This window comes from Anguilla anguilla, chromosome 1 (assembly GCF_013347855.1).
Source record: "Anguilla anguilla isolate fAngAng1 chromosome 1, fAngAng1.pri, whole genome shotgun sequence".
In the NCBI taxonomy this organism is placed as follows: domain Eukaryota; kingdom Metazoa; phylum Chordata; class Actinopteri; order Anguilliformes; family Anguillidae; genus Anguilla; species Anguilla anguilla.
In genome coordinates, this window is record NC_049201.1 from 22,352,115 (window position 1) to 22,371,690 (window position 19,576).

General features: G+C 39.8%; 1 protein-coding gene and 1 long non-coding RNA gene across 3 annotated transcripts; one reads left to right on the plus strand and one right to left on the minus strand.

Annotated features, from left to right (window-relative positions):
* Positions 1 to 842: 842 nt before the first annotated feature.
* On the minus strand, positions 843 to 16,454 carry snx6 (sorting nexin 6). Of its 2 annotated transcripts, none has more exons than XM_035386867.1 (14): positions 16,376 to 16,454; positions 16,185 to 16,235; positions 14,224 to 14,328; positions 13,738 to 13,848; positions 9,958 to 10,079; positions 9,664 to 9,787; positions 8,499 to 8,594; positions 7,759 to 7,864; positions 6,631 to 6,697; positions 5,949 to 5,988; positions 5,599 to 5,685; positions 3,569 to 3,728; positions 2,572 to 2,657; positions 843 to 1,999 (listed from the first exon to the last, which is right to left on the minus strand). In XM_035386867.1, the coding sequence occupies exons 1-14, from the start codon at positions 16,379 to 16,381 to the stop codon at positions 1,946 to 1,948; spliced, it is 1,215 nt and encodes a 404-aa protein (XP_035242758.1). In that variant the 5' UTR covers positions 16,382 to 16,454; the 3' UTR covers positions 843 to 1,945. The 2 variants fall into 2 exon arrangements, with proteins under 2 accessions (XP_035242758.1, XP_035242749.1); XM_035386858.1 differs by having other exon boundaries at positions 6,631 to 6,706.
* Positions 16,394 to 17,583, plus strand: LOC118210584. Its single transcript, XR_004761881.1, has 2 exons — positions 16,394 to 16,499; positions 16,691 to 17,583. It is a non-coding gene; the product is annotated as an uncharacterized LOC118210584 (long non-coding RNA).
* Positions 17,584 to 19,576: the final 1,993 nt, after the last annotated feature.

Sequence of the window (19,576 nt, forward strand, 5' to 3'; positions counted from 1 at the left end):
TAAATCGACGATTAAAATGAATACATTCGCCTTATTTTAGTATTACGTGCGCGTGTGGTAAATTCAATAATCCATTTAAATTTTAGTATTGAAGTACGAATAATTAATGGATGGAAAGTGGACAGGTAAAATTTACGTGTAGGGCCTACTTTTCTACTTTCTGCCAGTTATCTTTTCTATTTTTGCCAGTACTTTTCTACTTTTTTCCACAAATCAAAGGAAGTGGATGGGGGCATATACTGAAACTCCAAAACATTTCCAAAGAAATGTGCGATTACAGACACGTTTCATCCAAGGTGTTCAGCTTCCAAAAAATGACAGCAATAGAAAAGTCTCACTATTAGGATACAGTACCATTACTGGAGGACAACTATTCCACTGTTGAACTTTTAATGAAATGACCCGTCTGCCCAATTACACTCCCAGACAATATAATATACAGAAATAACGTGGCAGTATGCAATAAACTAGGTTTTCTAAAATAAATAATATGATTAAAAAGGGACATATAGATTTCCCGATCATAGCATATTTTACGGGAACAAAAACTAACAGGAGCATCCTGTTGGTGAGACGAGTGAAAGACCATTCTGGGAAGAAAATTGTCATTATAGGGGCAAATTTTCCTCTCGTTACTTTTCGCATTTAAGTGAAGGTACTTAAGATAGGTAGCATACCCAAAAAACCTGCTACATATATGAATTAAAATGGGATATTGTAAGAATTGTATGTTAACTGTAATGTTCCAAGATGAAGACTCCTGTTAATCAGTAATGACAAAGAAAACACTCAGTGTATTTATAACCATGACTGCCTCATCTCGGTAGAAATACACAACAGAATTAAGGCCAGTCAGTTTTACTTTATTCAACCTTCAGCAGCCAAGAAAATAAAAATTTATTTGACTCACGGGGGGAAAAACAAACGTGATTACAAACATGTCAAAGGAAGGTACATGATGCAAAGCAGGTGTAAAGTTTCTTCCATGTTTTCTGTCATGGCTGGATGATATGTGCAAAATGTTACAAGAAACAGAAGATAAACAGGATTAGGGTTCATAGATGATGCCGAGGGAAGCCTTTCCTTTCTCAATAGTAAATAAAATTTGTTCGTCATTCCAAGTTAAACATTATAGTTTATTATTTTCATAATCATTCTTGTCATCATTTCCATTATTACTGTTGTTGCTGCAATCCTCCATTTGAATTAATGGAAGCTTTGGTCACACAGTGTGGAAAAAAAAATCATATACAGAGCACTTTAAAAAAAGTGGGTGGGGGGGGGGGGGGGAAATCAAACTATGATTTAACAATACTTAACAGGTTTATTCTACATTTTAAGGCAAACATACTGAAGCATTTCTTTTATCTGGAATGAAAAAGATCACAGAAGTCGTACTTCAGAATGTGTGAAATTACCGACTTATTAAAAAAAAAAATTTAATCAGATTAAGATGTTTGTTAGCGGTATAGTAAAAACTAATACAACATATACAAGGCTTTTAGTGACAATACACTTTAATAATAGTAACAATCAGCTCAACTGGAACGACAGTAGTGAGCAGCATCACAGAGAGGATTACTGAAACTATTGACTTCAACGGTTACACCAAGCAAAAAAGAAAACTGGGGACAGAATGACAGTATTATTTACAGTGCAGTTTCCATGGAAAAAGATGATTGTTAATGATTAAATCTGACGTGATTAAATGAAGATATAGGGTTTTTATTTTTGTGCTGTGTGGACTTTGGGAGACATTCCACGGTGGACTTCCTTGCTTTTAGGGGGGCGGTGGAAGGGTTCGGCATCAGTGAGGCTGGCAGCTGAGGACATCCTGCGGACGAACGGACCCCGGAAAGGCTCTCATCTTTCCAGAAACCGAAATTAGACCGAAACTGGGTGAGGAAGGGGGGAAGCCCTTTACAGTGGACCACCGGCCCTGGGCTTATGTGTCTCCTTTGAGGACCCCGAGACAGCTCTGCAACAGCTGTAGATTACCCTGGATACGAGATGAGATTTAAAAAAAAAAATTAAAAAAAATAAATAAATAAATAAATAAATAAATAAATAAAGAATGGGGAGGTTTTTCAGATCAGTCATCTCAATATAATTCCAACAGCAGGAATCTCCACATCCTTCTTGAACAAAAAATCTTTTAAACCATATTCCTTTGTACCAGCTGTCATTTTCATATACTGATTTACCTTTAATGCGAGTGTCCCCTACAACTCTTCTACGTGCCCCTGCAGATATTAACTGCACAAGTATAAAGTCGAGCAGACTACCAAGCAAATATGTGTCTGGTTTCAACAGCCTGAGGTACAGTGGATACATATCCTAAAGCAAAATGAACCAATATTCCTGTTCACTGTAAAGGAGACAAGAAATGTGTGCATTTTCCATTAATTACCATTATCACAAACAATGACCACTATGACCATGATTATTCTTATAATAACCTTCTTACAAACCTATATATACAAACCACTATATAGTAATGTTTGCTCATTTTCAGATTTTTCACTGCAAAGTGTGTTGTTTTTTGGTCCTCTTGACCCTTGGGGCAATTACCTTGGCATGTTTGAGTTCCAGTTCTGCCAGTTCCACCAGGTTCTTCCGGAAAGCAGCTACCCGTCTCGTCTTAAAATCTATGAGTTCTAAATAGAGGCGGGACAAGAATGAAGGGTCATTCTAAAGGAATATGTTACATCCGCTTACCATATTCCAATGACCCAGAGCCATTATAATCTTAAAGACTCATTAAAATATCCAGTTGTACAAAAAGTAAGCCACAATATATGTTGCCCTGGGCAAAACTAATGACCCATTTATAGCAAGAATGAATAGCACTTTGTTAAATCTGAATGTTGTAACTTATGGTTATTGATGAAACAATCAATATGAGATATAGCTTGATCTGTTTTTGTAAGTTATAAATTGATGTTATACTTTTAAAGCCTTAAAACTGGTCTTCCAGTTATTAATACAATTCCCATCAAGAACTTCACCAACATCTAAAAGCCACCATTGACAATGACTTCACAATGAACTATGGGAGCTTGAGGCAAGGTAAACATAGATGGCCATCTGCATCATGTCAAGCTTGTCAAAAAAAAATCAAAAGTACCATCACACACTCCACCCAATGCTGGATAAAGACTCTAAACACTGCAGCACATGCTATCCTGTCACTTTTCATCTCTGAACCACTGTCAGACTAAAGGACATCATTTTGTCTTTTTCATACTGAACAATCCATTTACTTGGCAGATATTGGGCTGACAAGTTAATGGTCGTTCCAGGGTATACAATTAAAATATCAGCCTTTTTTTATTCACTTATTATTATCATCATTCGCTGACTTGGCATCATCTCGAAGTCCCTTATCCAGAAAAAATGACAGATTTTTACAGTATCCATTCATAATTTACCTAAATGTACCCTTAAAGGTACCTTCACACCTAGCACTATAACTACGGGGAGAGTGAGAGCTCTGACCTTTATGCTGATCACCAAATATGGAAAATGCAACCAGAACAGCAGAAATGAAAGAAAACTGGAAAAGTACCTTGCTTCGCCGATTCGGAAATCTTCTCAAACTTCTGGCAGCAGACCTGCTGGCTGGTTTCTGCTTGAAGGACGTCCTTGTTCTTGGCTCTGGCCTTGTCCAGCGCTTTGTTTGCATTTTCGTAATCGACTAGTGCCCTCCCTCTTCTGTACAAGAGATCCTGTGAAAAGACGCACAACGTCGCCATCACAGTCTGATTCAACGCTCAATGAGCAACAGTGAGAACACAGAGAATCAAAGGCAAATTGTTATTTTTATTTATTGGGAGGGTGCCAGAGGAAGCATTTGCAGATATTAAAGCCATTCGTAGTCATGCAATTTCCAAATATTTTATACCTTAAGAAATGGACTTAAATGTTGGTAAGCTGGGACTAGTTAGGAGGTATTCCTCTACACATTGTGAATAAGCACAACAAAAAACGTGCACAACCCCAGCCAGTTATTCAATGTTGCACAACTGGCTGTGAACAGCCTCAGTGTCGCCCTTTTCAAAACCCAAACATAAAAGAGCAAACAGACAAGCACGTTCAAAACCCAGGAACTATGAAAGTACATTCACAACAGACTTCCAAAAGGTCATTACCAGAACATGAGAGTGAAAACCTGTATGGAGTTTTCACAAAACAGCAAACACAACCACAATGGAGATGCCAATGCCTACTCTGCGGGAACTCAAGGAAATGAGTAATGTTCAAAATGCCACCCCATTGATTACCATAGGCTACCTGTAGCCTACACAAAAAAGGTCAATTCTAGCACAGCGTTTTATGAACCAATCATGCGAAGCATTGAAAATTAGACTGGCATTCCAAGAAACAGTGCAAAAACGTTAAAATTGTTGGTCTGCATAATCAGTGACTTTCAGTTGCAGATGATTCGTTTGAGATACATTCAACAGCAACATACTGTGCAGCATGTTGCTCATCAGGTACACTTCCTCATCAGTGCAAAGTCTCCATGCACACCCATTCAACCCAAAATAACATTTCAGCAGTAAGTATTAAAACTCTTAAGATTTAGGATAACACTTAAGATATTTGGGGACAACTGGGTCCATGTTCAATACAGTCCTTATTATGAAAAAGCCTTTTTGATATTAAGCTTATGAAACAGAAAAATCTACATTCCTTTTCAGTTTCTGCACTTTATTATGTAAGAAGTCAAGAAATTATTTTTGTAAGCTTCTTTTTTGTTTTATTTACCCAAGTTTTAGTACAGTGTGCAACTTCATTGAAAATGAATTTAAAAGTTGAAGTCCCATTCTCAAGAACCAAAAGAGCAAGTTTAAACTTGCCTTATGTCCAAGCTCAGGTTAATCGTCCAGATTTCTAAAAAGGCATCTAATAGGTCTCAGATAGGCTATAGCTGGGACCATTTAAAATTGAATTTCAATGTCTAAAAAACGTTGAAAATTCAAGTGTCAGAATTGGGTTAATACACATAAGCCTCTTTTTCCCACACATGTTTTTTTTATTCTTTCACGCCATATTTGATTAGAATAATTGGTTTAATTTAATATGCTTAATGTGTATCAAAGATGATTAACGATAATGAACACATTACACATAACTAGAGAACTAAAAGCACACCAAAATATTTTATTCTGACACACAAATATTTCAGATTTCATTTCATTCTAATCTTTAGCGAACGTGTTGCTAGAACAAACATGCAGCATTGAGAGCTGCCAAGAAATGCACATTTGCACAAAGTATTGGGACAATGCTGGGTGATCACTGGCAACTTGTTTCATGGACAAGTTACGTATCAATCAATCAATCAATTTTTATTTGTATAGCGCTTTTAACAAAGGAGCTTTGTCACAAAGCAGCAACTGGCCCCCAAAGAGTAAGCCAAGAACAACAGTGGCAAGGAAAAACTCCCTGACTGATAGCAGGACCAGACTCAGAGGGGAAACCCATCTGCCGCGGGCAGGCACCAGTTTGTTGTGGAAATGGCTTACATGAAAACAGATAAATTATAATACGTCCAAGCAAAGGGTGACTCCGGTCATTAAATGGGGCACTCACCTTTGCTGCTTGAGACTCCCTGAGGTAATACTTCAACAAGTCAGCAAGTTTCAGGTCTTCGTCTGCAGCCACACGTGCCTCGATTTTCTGTACAGGTCAATGTACAAAAAAAAACTATTCAAGGTACAGTACTTCCACTCCTCATTAATATCAATTGCTTCACCACAAAAAACAATTCAGCAGCACAACCCATCTACTGAATTCAGGCCTGTTAGGCCACTGCGATGCAGCCAGTTTGTGGAATAAAGCTCAGGTGGCTGCAGGACTTTTAAAATGCACACCAAACAACAACTACTTCAGCATATTTAATAGTCGTGTAAAGAATAAAGCAGAAGGGAAGAGGTATTTACCCGTGTTTTTTCAAAAAGTTCAGACACTTTCAAGAAAAATCTGGAAGAGACAGAGACTTTAGTTTGTGAGAGCACATTTCACAGTGGGTCTGACAGAACAATGCGATCAACCCCAAATCCTTAAGACCTGAAAATGTTTAACAATGGCCATCTTCATGAACTATGAAGAAAGGTTCTATTATTGAAAATGACTCACTGTTATTTATATAAGTTATTAAGGATATTACGTAAAAGCAGTAATATTAAAATAAAAATATGCATAGCTATCACCTAAAAGTACCATGCAATATAACATCTTCCCTGACAAAATGTCGGTGATGTCAGCTGTTAATAAACATTCACCGCATGAACATGGTCGCACATCTGTATCCTTCCTCATTATCAGTTATTCTATTCATCACCAAAAGCACAAACATCTGTTGCATCAAAAAGGTGCACCGAGGCGATTTAGCGGAATTAAATCTTGCTTCAGAAGTGCCAGTGGCTAATCTAGCGTGGTCACCCGTGCGTGACAGTGGATCGTAAGACAAACGGAGGCAAAAGAAGGCCAGTCACACGCTGCCTGATCTCCTCCGAAGACAAAGGAGGCGGAGACCGCAACGGTCCACCGGCCCAAACGGACAGGCCCGGCATCGCTGAAGACCCAAAGCCAAGGGCACACGGAACCCCGGGGGTCACGTACTTGCAGACGTCTGTCGAGTCCTGCGTCCCTAACGTGTACAGAGTGGACGCGATTCTATTGACATCATCTGCAGCACCTAAAAAGGAGAGGGGACATCAGGTCCTGGGATTCGAAGCAGCCACGTCAAGCACCGTCCTCAGAGGAAATATTCATATGCATGAAAATATTCCCATACACATAGATGTGCGTGCGTTTACTCAATTGTACGAGGACAGCTTTTAATTGTCCGTTATTTCAATATTTACAAATATAACCAGACTGGAACCAGACAGTTTTACTGTATCGTCTGAAAAGAGCCATGATTAATATACAATGACTATTCAAAAAAAAATTATTTTACACATTTACCAGCTTCTTATTTATTAGCATTTATCTTATAGACACACACGCGCGCGCATACAGACACATTTCTTCCCTGAAAAGAATATTTAAAAATTGAAGAATAGATTTAACAACTGATACAGAGTAAAATAAGCAAATATCTGCAGCACTCTTTCTGGCCATACACAGTATCATGTTTTACTGTCGTGGAAACAGATTATAATTTTGCGGATTCAAGTTCTTGAGGAACAATGCGTACAGATTGCAGTATTCAGGCAAGTTGGCATAAAGAAAGTAACACACGTCTCTCTACCTTGCAGTGTTTAATTTATTGCATCAATGTTTCCCTAAGAAGACCCCAAAGGTCAGCCCCGCCCACAGGGTATGGGTTCTTTAAGTTAATAGCCATCAACAAATAGCTGGGAGGAACTCATTTCCTGAAGGGCTCAGAACATAACCCTATTGACCAATGAAAAGCCAACTCACCCATTTCATCATTTGCCAGCAAAATAAGGCAAAGTGAAGAAAAAAAAAACAGACATAAAATGCACAGCTCAGCACAGACAGACACAGGAAGAACTTCCTTCCACAGTAAAACATGATACTATATATTGCCATGTTTAAATGAATGTAACTATATGAACCACAGTTCAGTTGCAAGGTTTGTAGAACAATTGTGCCATTAAACAACAGTTGCATGTTTTCATTTTAACAGAAAGAAAAATCGGCTAAAAACATTTCTGATACTGCGTGTCAGAGAGGCATGAAGTCAGTCAGGGGCAGCGTTCGGGTAAAAATGGGACTTACTTTTGTGAGACCGGATCATTCTATCAGATTTGGCAGACGCATCTTTTACACGGTTATGGTATTCTAATAGGAATGTCTTCTCGTGTTCAAAGAAATCATCTACATCCTGAAATCCATAAAAAAAATGGTCAAGACAAACAAGACTTCAAAAGCGAGTGCAGCACCAGTAGTATAATAAAGATGTATAGTCCTACTTGCTAAATTTACCAGTGATTTAATGATTCAGTTTTCAAAAACAAACTTAAGTATTTTGTAATTTCCCCTCAGATTGTCCAACAAAATATTGTAAAATGAAGGTGTAATGAAGGCTGCTGGCTGTTCCAGTGCATGGATGAGCCCCACAGTCGGGGATCAAACCCAGAAAAGAAGTGGCAGCGACACCGTGTGCTTTGGAGGAGAGAACATGGCTGTCTGTGCTCTCCTGAATCAGCAGCAGAGGCTGCGATGAGCGTTATAGCATGAGCATTACTTGGGAGAAAGGGGGCTGGGGAGCATAACTTAACTAAATGAATTCAAGTCAATTAACTTGTAAATTATCTTGGAGAAGTCTACTCTGCGAGGGTCTTCAGAACCCACCAGATGAGACTTCCCTTCAGAGTGGAGAATGCAGCAGCCAGTCACATGACATAATCACGAGAGAGGCTTTGCCCCTGACCCTGGAAGCCGAAGCCCTTCCCCCCCTTCCCTTCCCTTCCCTCCGCTCCGCTCTCCCCCTCCCCTCCCCTCCCCTCCCCCCTCACCTTCACTCCTGCCACCAGCACACCGTCTGCAGACTTCACCACATTCTTGAAAAAGTCCTCAAGCTTCTCCTTCTTGTTTTTACCCCGCACGCTCAACTGCCGAGGACAAGATTGAGGAAATGTTAGCCCAACCCCACCTTAGACTGGGATCCGTGATGCTACGATCGCTCGGGTGAATGAAAAAAACAGCAATGTACATACATGAAATGCAACACGAAAATTACAACAGTATTATTATTTCTAGCATTAGATATTTTACAATTATAGAGAAGAAAACATTGATAGTGACAGTAAATATTGGAACTGAAAAGGTTGCGATCACAATAGCTGCTACTACTCTGCTGGAGAACTTCAGTTCTGCCTCTAGAGCCAGAAAGTCACTGCAGCGGAAACCTTTTGCCGTTTCTTACACAAAAAATTAATTACATCAACTATGCTTTTTCCATGGGCAAAGATTCCAATTCAACATAGTAACATTTTATATTAAACCTTTCGACAAGTTTACAGTCCTTCCACCAAAAGATAAACTTAGATTTCACCTTTCTCCAAGCCTGTTTGCACACAAGGCGATTTGCCCACTCTGATGCGTGTTTTGGCTTTCTTTACCCGTAAGTAAAGCTGAAATGGTAACATTGGTACACTAGGAGTTTTACTCTTTTTCTCTACTCGTTTAAAAACTGAGAAATGGCACCATAATATGGTGTTTAGAAGGAAGAAAAATGTCTCCTAAGCCAAATCAGTTTCACAGCCGTAATCGTTGCGCTGCATGTCGAGCCTGTGCCTGAGTTCTAAATGTAGCCTGCCCAAGCAGCGTAGAAATCACCGACTAATTCAATAAAAAAATCAAACCGAGACTGAAATACTGATTCATAGGCACAGCAGCAGGAAAGTTACGGAAACGACTGTTCACAGCTGAACGGCACTTATTTTTTAAACCCAGCGAACATCACCCCTTGGTACTGAAGTCAGGGTGTGAAGCGGTAAGCATTAGCAACAGGCAGTTATTCTCCACTGAAATGGATGCACAGAAGAGACACTCGGGTAGTTATGTGAAATATACAAACCGGCAAGCACAAACAGTTTCCAGCTTGCTAAGAGACAGCCGCAGCTGTGAGCAGCCTGAAACCCAGCCAAACAAACCGGCTTTGCCGTCAGGTGCACTTACATCTTGGTTGTACTCTAAGAACACGTGAAAATTCAAGTCCTTCCTGAGAACAGGGTGAGCTGCCACACGACACAGAAATACTTCATGCATTGCCACGGTTTTCTTGAAGATGGCCAGGTATTCGCTGAGAGAGAGAAAGAGATAGAGGGGGAGAGAGAGAGAGAGATGATGGGTTGATGTATATCCTTCTGCAACTCCCAGCTTGAGGCGGGGGGCTATTAAACAGGTTGGGCTGACGCTAAGACTGGGACGAGTAACATTGTGTTCATATAGAGGGTGCCTCCGGTCACTCACGCCTCTAGTTCCTGTTTCATTTTGGTGAATTCTTCCTTGGTCATAGAGCCCTCCCCTTCTCCCAGCTTCTGCAGTTTCTCCCTTGAAGCATCGAAATCGGGTCTGGGTGGCGCAGGGGGAATCTGAAAACCAGGAAAAAAGAATGTAAACACTGTCAATCACAGGAAGTCTCAATTACATAATTTCTGCTACTCATTCCCAGCAACTGCTCTTTGGTCCAGGAGCTCTCTACATGCCAGAAGCCCATTTACATACTCTCCCACAAAGAAACCAGTGCCCTGCCAGAAGGCCATTACAGACCAAGCACACTTTGCCAAACAGTCTACACTGGTAAATGATGAAAACCAAAGCCTCTTCCTTTAATGAAACATTGACTTTACTCTCATTTGTAATTATATAAATGAGTCTGAGGCTAGCCCCGGAAAATGTATGACTTGAGAGTTCCAATACAACAAATGAGATTGTGTACATTCCCTCAGTTTGCACGCCTACCTGTCCTGCTAACAATCTGTAGAGTAGCCTTGGATGTTGACACCATGTATACAAATATTTAGTTAATGTATGAGCTCACGCTAGTGTTGTCATGCAGTAATTGGAATGCAAAACTTCATTTACAATTCATTTATCGGGCGTATTATGATTCATATTCTTCAGTGTCTGACAAGCACAAGGTAGAAGGTAATAGAATCTCACTCTCCCTTTACCACTGTTGAGCTCAATTATGGATGCCTATTTTTTTTAAGTTGCACCTGTCATTACTAAATGGTAATTTCCTGTATCCCATTACCAAGTTTTTTTTTTTAAATAAAACATTTACTGCCATTTTGTACCAGATGAAAATTCTACAATGAGAGCACTTGAAATAAAATACCACTGAAATAACTGCAGTAATTTTCATATTCACATTCCGTATAAAATGAGCTGCTACTTTAACTATTCAAATATCATGTCCAATTTCAGATCAAAAAGTCCACCTGTGGCCTTTGATGTGAAAGCAATACATCATTCAAAAATATTTAAAAAGCTGTCCAACCAAATGATACCTGACTGCAAACAACTGAAGAATACAGAAATTACGGAATAAAATCAAAATGGCTTGTATCTCAATCTCGTTGGGTGTGATGAAGTACACCTCTTGTCTTGAACGCATCCTAAACAGGCTATATTAAAAAGCTCCTTGATATTGCACAAAAACCACATATAGCAGACTGAAAGAACTCAAGGTCACGTTAAAAAAAGAGACAGAGCACACACAAATTCAATTTGCTGCCAAATTTGATCCAGACTCCTGCTGTGCAGCACAACAACTGTAAGCAGATACAGGAATCAGATGCAGGCTAATCTAGTTTGAGTCATAACCGGGAGAGAACAGGGGAGGTCAAACAGGTTGACCTCACAGAATCCTCACTCTAATGCATGCAATGCTACCCCCTTAAACCCTGCTGACCCAAGGACAGCAAATCGGCAGATCGCTCAACATTATTACCTGCTGTTCACTGATCTGGGACCATGCTGGAACACAAGCCTGGGCGCGGTGCATAAGTTAGCGTTAGCGCCACGTATGACCAACATTCATGCTGAGGCTGTGAAAACCACAGCAGTAAAGCCCATTGGTCATAACTGTGCTAGGTGGTAAGCGCTACTGTAGGCTGTAAGTTGTAGAAACTCATGGGCATATCATGAATTGTTCCCCAAGTTCTGTCTATATAGAAATAGTGGTTGTATGTTCTTCCTGATTGAAAGAAAAGAAATCGTAATATTTTCAAACAGGATGATTTGAAAATACTATTTAAGTAACATTTCTACATTGGGTTTTGCATGAGACAGTAACAACCCCATTCAGAAGGGAACTAAATTAAAGACAATTACACTAATTGTCTGATCTAATGATTAAGTACAGTAGCTGATTGATTGATTAAATTGCTGGCCTACTGAAGACCACCACGTGAAAACTACAGCAGTTAAGTGAAAAGCGTAAGAGCATTCCTATGCCCCAGTTCCAACTCGGGCATAACTACCAAGCAGAACCGTGCATCGGTGCATTCCGCATGCCTCCCTCCACGTCAGGCTAAAGCCGACACTGTAATAACACTGACAGTGTAATTAGGTGTAGCAGGGTCAATTACATCCAGCAACTCCACCCCTGGTAAGACGAGCGCGCACAATAATTGGGCAGGTCACTAATGACATAATTACATATGCTTGGTGAACACTTAACTTGTGAGAAAATGGGAAAAAAGAAAAAAAAAAAAGGAAAGAAAAAAGTTGGAGTAGCATAAACCTAGCGCAGATTATGCATGAACGCAAGACACAGACGCGTGTAGCATAGAAGGCATATCTGATTTTCTAGGAGGAAAGGCCCAGACACAACTGGATCTGATCCAGATAAAATCTCAGACGGGCACATTATTGCCTGCCCTCCCCATTCATTAGAGAAATCAGATTTTTTCCATTAACTTCAAGGCTGCTTCACCACAGGGCCCATAACTCATGTCCCTCGCTCGAAGCTGTTGGCACTCCCTGTCAAATGCATTGTTTATGCTGAAGCAAGCTACTTTGGCTAATGAGAAAAAATGGTTTCATGAACACAAACCCATGCCCCTCATATTAAGACTTTCTGCCTTCGAGAAAAATGTTTCATTTGTGCCACATAAAAGGACTCGTTTTGAAAACGGATATGAAGTGCAACGAAAAACAACTTTAAAATCATCTCGAATGCACCACCACAAAAGAATGCCTCATAAATCATTAACTGCTTTTTTGTAAACCCTTCACTAGTAAGGTAATCTAGCACTATATCTATGCACCACCATCTCTGGCATGTGTGGTTCAAACCACCACAAAGATTGCGTGATACAATGGGCTACACTGTTTGGAAGAGAGAGCAATCAGTCCAAATGGATAACTGAGGTCTCCACATTAGCCAATCCTCGTTCATCAAACAAATGAGAGGTGTAAACAGGAAGGGGGAAACACTTTGTCCAGTGTTCAGAGCTTCAGGGATGTGATATAGCATTTTATAGCGATACAGCCTGTCACTGTCATCAGCTGCATGAAGCATCAGTGGATAGCCCCAGTACACATGGGACAGTGAAACTTAAAATAAGCTTTTAAGGGCTGGACTGAACACCAGTGATGTCACTAGCTGGAGAGAGAAGAAACATTTCACTGACAGGCTCTTCATTTCATGATTTGTTCGTGGAAAATGAAACAGGTATTGAGCGTTGTCCTTATGGAACTGAAATGCACTGTATTCACCAACTTCCTTATATTCACATCCCCACAAAATGCATATATGCATAGCTGTGCAGACTGTACAGAACCAGTTTACCCAACAGTCATTTAAAGGTCCACTTAAACCATTTTTGTTGTGTGTGCGCGTGTGTGAGTGTGTGGGGGGGGGGGGGGGTTCATTTGTATAGCTGATCAGTTTACTCATCCATAAATGAACAAACCCAGAGTGACCGACAATGGCACATTTTCACTTTAAAGATTTTGCACTGTTTAATTTTGCTTAAGTAAATACTGGCATATAAAACCAGATAAAATGGCAAATGTGTGCCTAGTTAGCATACCGTCTGGGATACAGGTAAAATAAATACAAAAGTAAAACCCGTAAGAACAGGTCGGTTTACATGACTGGGTTTTTACTAGAGAAATTAAGAAATATCTTAAAAGAGGAAACGGCATCAAACGGGATTCAAACTCGTGGCTGTCTGGGGTGCGTTCTACCCCGACCAAGGGGATGAACTGCTATGCTGCTGCACCAAGCATACTTACGATGTACCCAGCATACTCCTCGTTCTCCACGAAGGAATCGTGGAGCCAGATAAACTCCTCATGCTGTCGCACCACCGAGAACTCGTTCTGCTTGAAGTTTGGCAGCGTGCTCTAGGGGTGGAGAAAGAACAGAGGATACAGGTAAGGGCCTAGCAATGCTTACAGAGGAAGTACTCCCTTCAGACCTCATCTCCAGCCCACACAGGCATGGCCTGGTCATGAAGAGGACTCCAGCCTAAATGAGACCTGGTGCCTAAACAGACGAGGGAAGGGCATAACTACGGAACTGAAAGAGAACCAGTCTCTGGGAGCATGAGACAAAACATTCTCAATGCCAGCAAGCAAACCCTCAAATGTAGAATGCAAGTTTTGTCACTATTGCAGTATACTGCAACACATTGGGATGCGATTCAGAAATGATAACATTAGATAGCTACACGGAAAGCTAGCAACACCGTCATTCGCAGGAAAAGGGAGGAGGCTGACCTTGGTGTGAACGGTGAACTTGACCTTGTCCCTCTCGCTCAGAGCATCCGAAATGTCCACTTGTAGTGTAGCGTCAGTTTGCAAGTCCACGTTGACCGCCCTAGGCTGAGGAACGTTTGTGATTCCAGGTTAAACCGTCACACACACAAGCGAGTCATAAGTAATCAACAGCTGTCCTACGACGTTAAAAGTTATTATAAAAACAACTACAGCAATCCTGAGAGAGAGACATGAAGCATGCCACCATGGTTTTCTCACAAGTCCAACACTGTAACACGCACTTAATGCATCTTCCCATGATGGACTATTTGCCAAATAGCTAAACAAATCCACAAACCAAGTCATGATTCAACTGGGAAATTATAGAGCCTCTACAAGCAATTCTCATTACATTTACTTAGCAGATACTCTTATCAAGAGCAATTTATAATATATTCCCTCAAAATTTCAATTTAAACTTAAAATTAAGACTTGGGTTCTAAGATTATTTTATTTTGCATTTGCATCAGAGGACAGTTGAGTGGTTAGGCAACAAGTTCCTCAGCATACCATAGTATGGAAACTTAAGTTATCTTGTCTGGTAGGCATCATGATACAACACACATAGTAGTGAGTTCATTGTCAAAATAAATAAATGTGCATTCATTTTCCACTGCCTTGGGGTAAAGTTCCTTTTGCAACTATGGAAATACAAATTGGAACTTAGATGTTGTTCTGGTATAATGTTTAACCAAGCAACCTAATATGAATGTTAGTTAGACTATTCAGACAAGCAAGTATGAGTGAATTTGTGTAAATTTTACTTTGACATTGATAATCAGGGTCATTCAAAACATTCTAAAACCATTAAACTATGAGCTGTGCAAGTAAACTGCTACAGCCCAACAGACAAGAGGAAAATATTAGGCTACCTAACCTCCCAACATTAATTGGTGTGGTTCCAGTACTGAGGGAAAAAAGAGGAACACACTGGGCTTTTCATCTTTCAACAGGTCGTTGCTTTTTCCAATGGGCAGGACTGTCAAGTGGCAGAGTGCGACTGCCAAAAGGTTATTCTTCTTCAGTTTATCTAGTCTCCCACATCTGGCCGCATCAGCACGAAAACCTACTTAGCTATGATATATATGAAACCAAAACTGCTTTGATGTGCCACAGTCCGAGCTGATATTGTGTGTACGGATTCAAAAATGTTAAGTACAATGCAACGATACATTTTCTTATTTTGAAATTAATAATACAGAACGACAAGAAGAAAACACTCGATCACACTACAAACATCGTCCTCTAAATATGCCATTCATTTTTTGTGTAAGGACTCCGTCTCGGCGGCAACGAATGGCAGTGTTGTTTGCTGTTCAAAGCGCTTTGACTTTGAAGTTGATAGCGCTCTAGATACATGCAGCAGAAGTATGAAGTTAACGTTGAGTTCAGGCGGCTGGTTAGAGACAAGCCATTTGTTTCCGTTTAACCAAAATAGTAAAAGCAAAATGCATAAATAGGATTAGGTGAGTAGATAACATTAGCCAGCTAGAGTGACGGGTGCTGGACCCAATGACAGGGCCCTTAACTTTAAAACAGATGGGAAAAATATTCAACTACTTCAGTCATTTAGTGATCTAACGACAACCGGGTTGACCGATGCATGTGAAACAAGAATAGTCACAATGCAATCAGATGAACAAGCCAAGAGCATAACATAATAGACATGTATGTTGATTCCAGTAAGAAGTCAACTGACTGACAAGCTGAATAGCTAATGTTGCTAGCTAGCTAGCTAGCTAGCTAGCTTGCTCTGACCAGTCATCAATCCGAATATTTAGCTAGCTAGCCATCAGCGGCTTTAGATACTTGGATACTTGGGCACTTGAAAAAACAGATTCGTCACAATACAGAAAGAAAAGTGAAGCAGTTACCATACCATACGAACAGGCTAGAGAGAAACAAATAGAAAAAAAACTTACTCCTCTGTCCTCTTCCGAGAGGAAATCGGGACCATCGTCCAACCCTTCTTGCTAGTAAAAAGAAAAACATACGCGAAAATCACACGTTAATATAAACTTTTAATGTCGAGCAAGCTTAATGTGTGTAATAATACCTAATGGTAGCAAAAAAAGGATAAATCTGATCTGCTGTATTTGTGGATAACACCTACCATCATGGCTGCAGGAGAGGAGTTGTGGCACTGACGGAGCCCCGTGACGTGAGGCGCAGGGATCTCAGAGGGTGGAGCCGCAGACGCACACGCACAAAGACAGTTCTCGACAAGATGGAACCAGGTATATTACACAGAAATACTTCACAATTTTCTATAAAGCCTTAACTCCAAGATACTTCTTAAGCCTAAAGAAAATGTGCTTTTTAAAAATACCTCTAATATAAATAAAAATAAAATCCACTAAGGACAGGTCAGACGCGAGACCACTGTGTTATTTACATTTGCAATTTGTTTTCTGCTTTCTCGTCGAAGGAGTCATTTCAGAAAATCCAGAATCCTGCTTTTCTCTGTTGTGGAAGAACTGTGCAAAGAGCTTGAGCAATTGAAGAATGGACAGGATGTTCCCGTTTGCAAGCTGCTTCAGTTATTTCTTTTGAACAACTTTCTATCTCAATTTTCTTATTTTCCCAATTGGGAATGGTAATCACGTTTAAATTCAGGAAGATTTAGTCCTCTGAAGTGTGTGTAGTCAGCCGTTTGCCTTTTCATTTCTGTTGCCCTAAATTGTGCAAATACTGAGTCGTCGCGTTTTAAATTCAGGAAAATGCAGTCCTCTAGCTGAATTGTGCAAACAGTGAGGCAGGGGACTGCTTATATTTTACACAGCTGGCACAAGCAGATACCTGGAAGGCCAGTGTAGTCACTATTGTGTGATAAGGTGGATGATACCGTGTCAGCTAAAACCCTCCCTCCCGGGACAACACTATAGCCAGTTATGCATTCCTATGTGAGGCCCTGTCTCCAGTTAGTCAATACACATGAATTCATATCAGACCATGAGGTGGAGTACTGTGTTAAAAGCCAGTGGTTTTGCTGGACGCCTCATCAGAAAGTTGTGTGAGGAATCAATGAATGCAAGTGAGAACTCAGCTAAATTTCTGGCTTACATGTGTGTTGTTTTGGTTGCTGGTAGGCAAATGTGTTTTGCTTTCTGGTCAATGTTGCTAGTTAGCATGTTTAGCCTTCCACATTTTATGGGTTTCTTGAAGACACTTCCTTGTGTTAAATGAAGGAATGCACTGATAGCAAATTATCTGATAGAAAATCACCCAGATTTTCTTGTCCTTTTACTTCTACCTGTCATGTGCAGTGTGGTATTCTGGTCTTTCAAAATAAAATAAAAAAATAAAAACACTTTAAAATGGGCTATAGAAACAGCAGTTTGTGTCAGAATCAACTACTATAAATCATATTCTAAGGTAGTATCTGAAGCAAAAAAAAAATGTGATTGTTTATTTTAGGGATTGAACTTTACATAAAAATTATATTTCTTAATAGAAACATTTGAATTTTTTCATTGTAGGAGGAGGTCTTTGGCACCAACTGATTCTGTTAAATCGAGAATTGCCTCATAACTGTTTTTTATTTTATTTTTTAAAAAGATCTTTCTCATTTTGTCGCAATGAGAAAATGTACTGGTGTTTTGAGAAATTTCAACCATCTGCTTTAAAAGACTGCATGCTATAGAATTATTGGGCAGGGGTGAGCAGTCAGGAACTATTACCAATTAGCATTTAAAAGACATCCGTCCTCTCTCCACAGGGATGTGATTTAATTCCACTTCTAGATGTCAAATCCAATTTCTGTAGTTCCAATCAATTGACCTGATTTAATTGGTCCAATTAGATGTAGACATCTATCCCATCCCAATATTTTCTGCGTATACAGCAGAAGTAGAACATTCAACTTGAACTTGAAGTGAAAGGCAAAATACAGAATCTCAAGTACTGTTTGGCATTGCGGGAGTTTGACACCCCCTTTTTCTACCACAACAGTGCTATCATGATTGGTTGTTTTCAGATAAAATCTTTGATCCCAAAACAATCTTAAATTCATGTGACTGCAGTATAGCATCATGCACTGATAGCTAAATGACTAAAAATGACTGAATGTTCCCAAACATGTATGATTTCATTTATTTCTGAAGTTAAATGCGGTGTTCTACAGTGCTCTATAAGAGCACTGCAGAACAGTGTTTCTCAAAACATGTCTCAGGAGGCTTACCGTGTAAAGTTCAAACGAAGTTTTTATTTGAGTCACTGATAATAAGCTATTTTTATATGGAACCTTGAAATTTACAATTCTCTTATTACCTTGCCTTATTGCCACCCCCCCCCCCCCTCCCCCAGGGACACAAACAATATACAGTGCCTAGGCAACTGATATAGATATACTGTTTTCTGAAAAATGTACCAGAAATCAGTGATTATGCCTTGTAAGGCCCAGCATAGAGCCATATACATATACTGATTCAACTAAGAAACCAGATTTCAGCTGTGATTCAAATTGGACTTGGACAAATTTATAGTATTCAGACCACAATCATAAAATACTACACACATCAAATTTGTCCAGAAATTATATATATGTTGCATAGAAATGCAGATGTAAGTGAGGCCGGATACAAATTGTAAATGTAAAGATACAAATGCTGCATATCGTTGATTTAATGAATTCTTTTAAAAAATAGTCAAAGCATGCAAGTAGCTCCAAGAAACATGCACAACCTGTGAGCATAAGCAGGTAATGTGTTTTTGCACAGTGTGAGTCTATCTGGGAAAAGGTTCACTTGATTGTTCAGGAAACCTTACCTCCCTGCAGTGAAAACCTGGCCACCCGTTACAATGTTTACAAAGCCCCGAGCGGATATCAATGAAAACTGTTTTCACCAAAATGCACAGCATCCATGACTTACTCATTGAAGTCCATGACCAATAGTTTTGACAAAGAACAGGGAAAGTCCCATTAATGAGAGTACAGAACTATGTGAAACATCACAAGGCTTTAGCATCTCTGAAAAATCCAAACTTAATGAATATTGAACTTGTAGATAATTTGAAGGACCATTCTGGGGAGAGGGAGAAATGCAACAAGCAACTTGAGGCAAAAACGAATTAAAATGATGTTGGTCATTCACTGTTCTTTTCTCATTCAAAGTGTCCTGTATTGGGAAGAAATTGTACATGTTTAATGTGCTACCAACCTACCATGCTGTCTGTGATGTCACCCTGGAGGAGTCCAACTGTGAGGTATGTGAAGGCTGTGGAATTAAGGCTTAATTAAGGCTGAGGACGAGTTCACCAAAAATCAATAACCTTTCAGGAGGTTTTATAGCATGGGGGATCCAAGGCTTATAAA

Bases quoted from the DNA above. Each gene is read 5' to 3' on its own strand.
- snx6 (XM_035386858.1), bottom strand. The intron at 14,329-16,184 runs GTAAGTTTTTTT...AACGTTCCTCAG, and splicing joins TCTCGGAAGAGGACAGAGGA to CCTAGGGCGGTCAACGTGGA. The intron at 10,080-13,737 runs GTAAGTATGCTT...CCTGGTTTTCAG, and splicing joins AGGAGTATGCTGGGTACATC to ATTCCCCCTGCGCCACCCAG.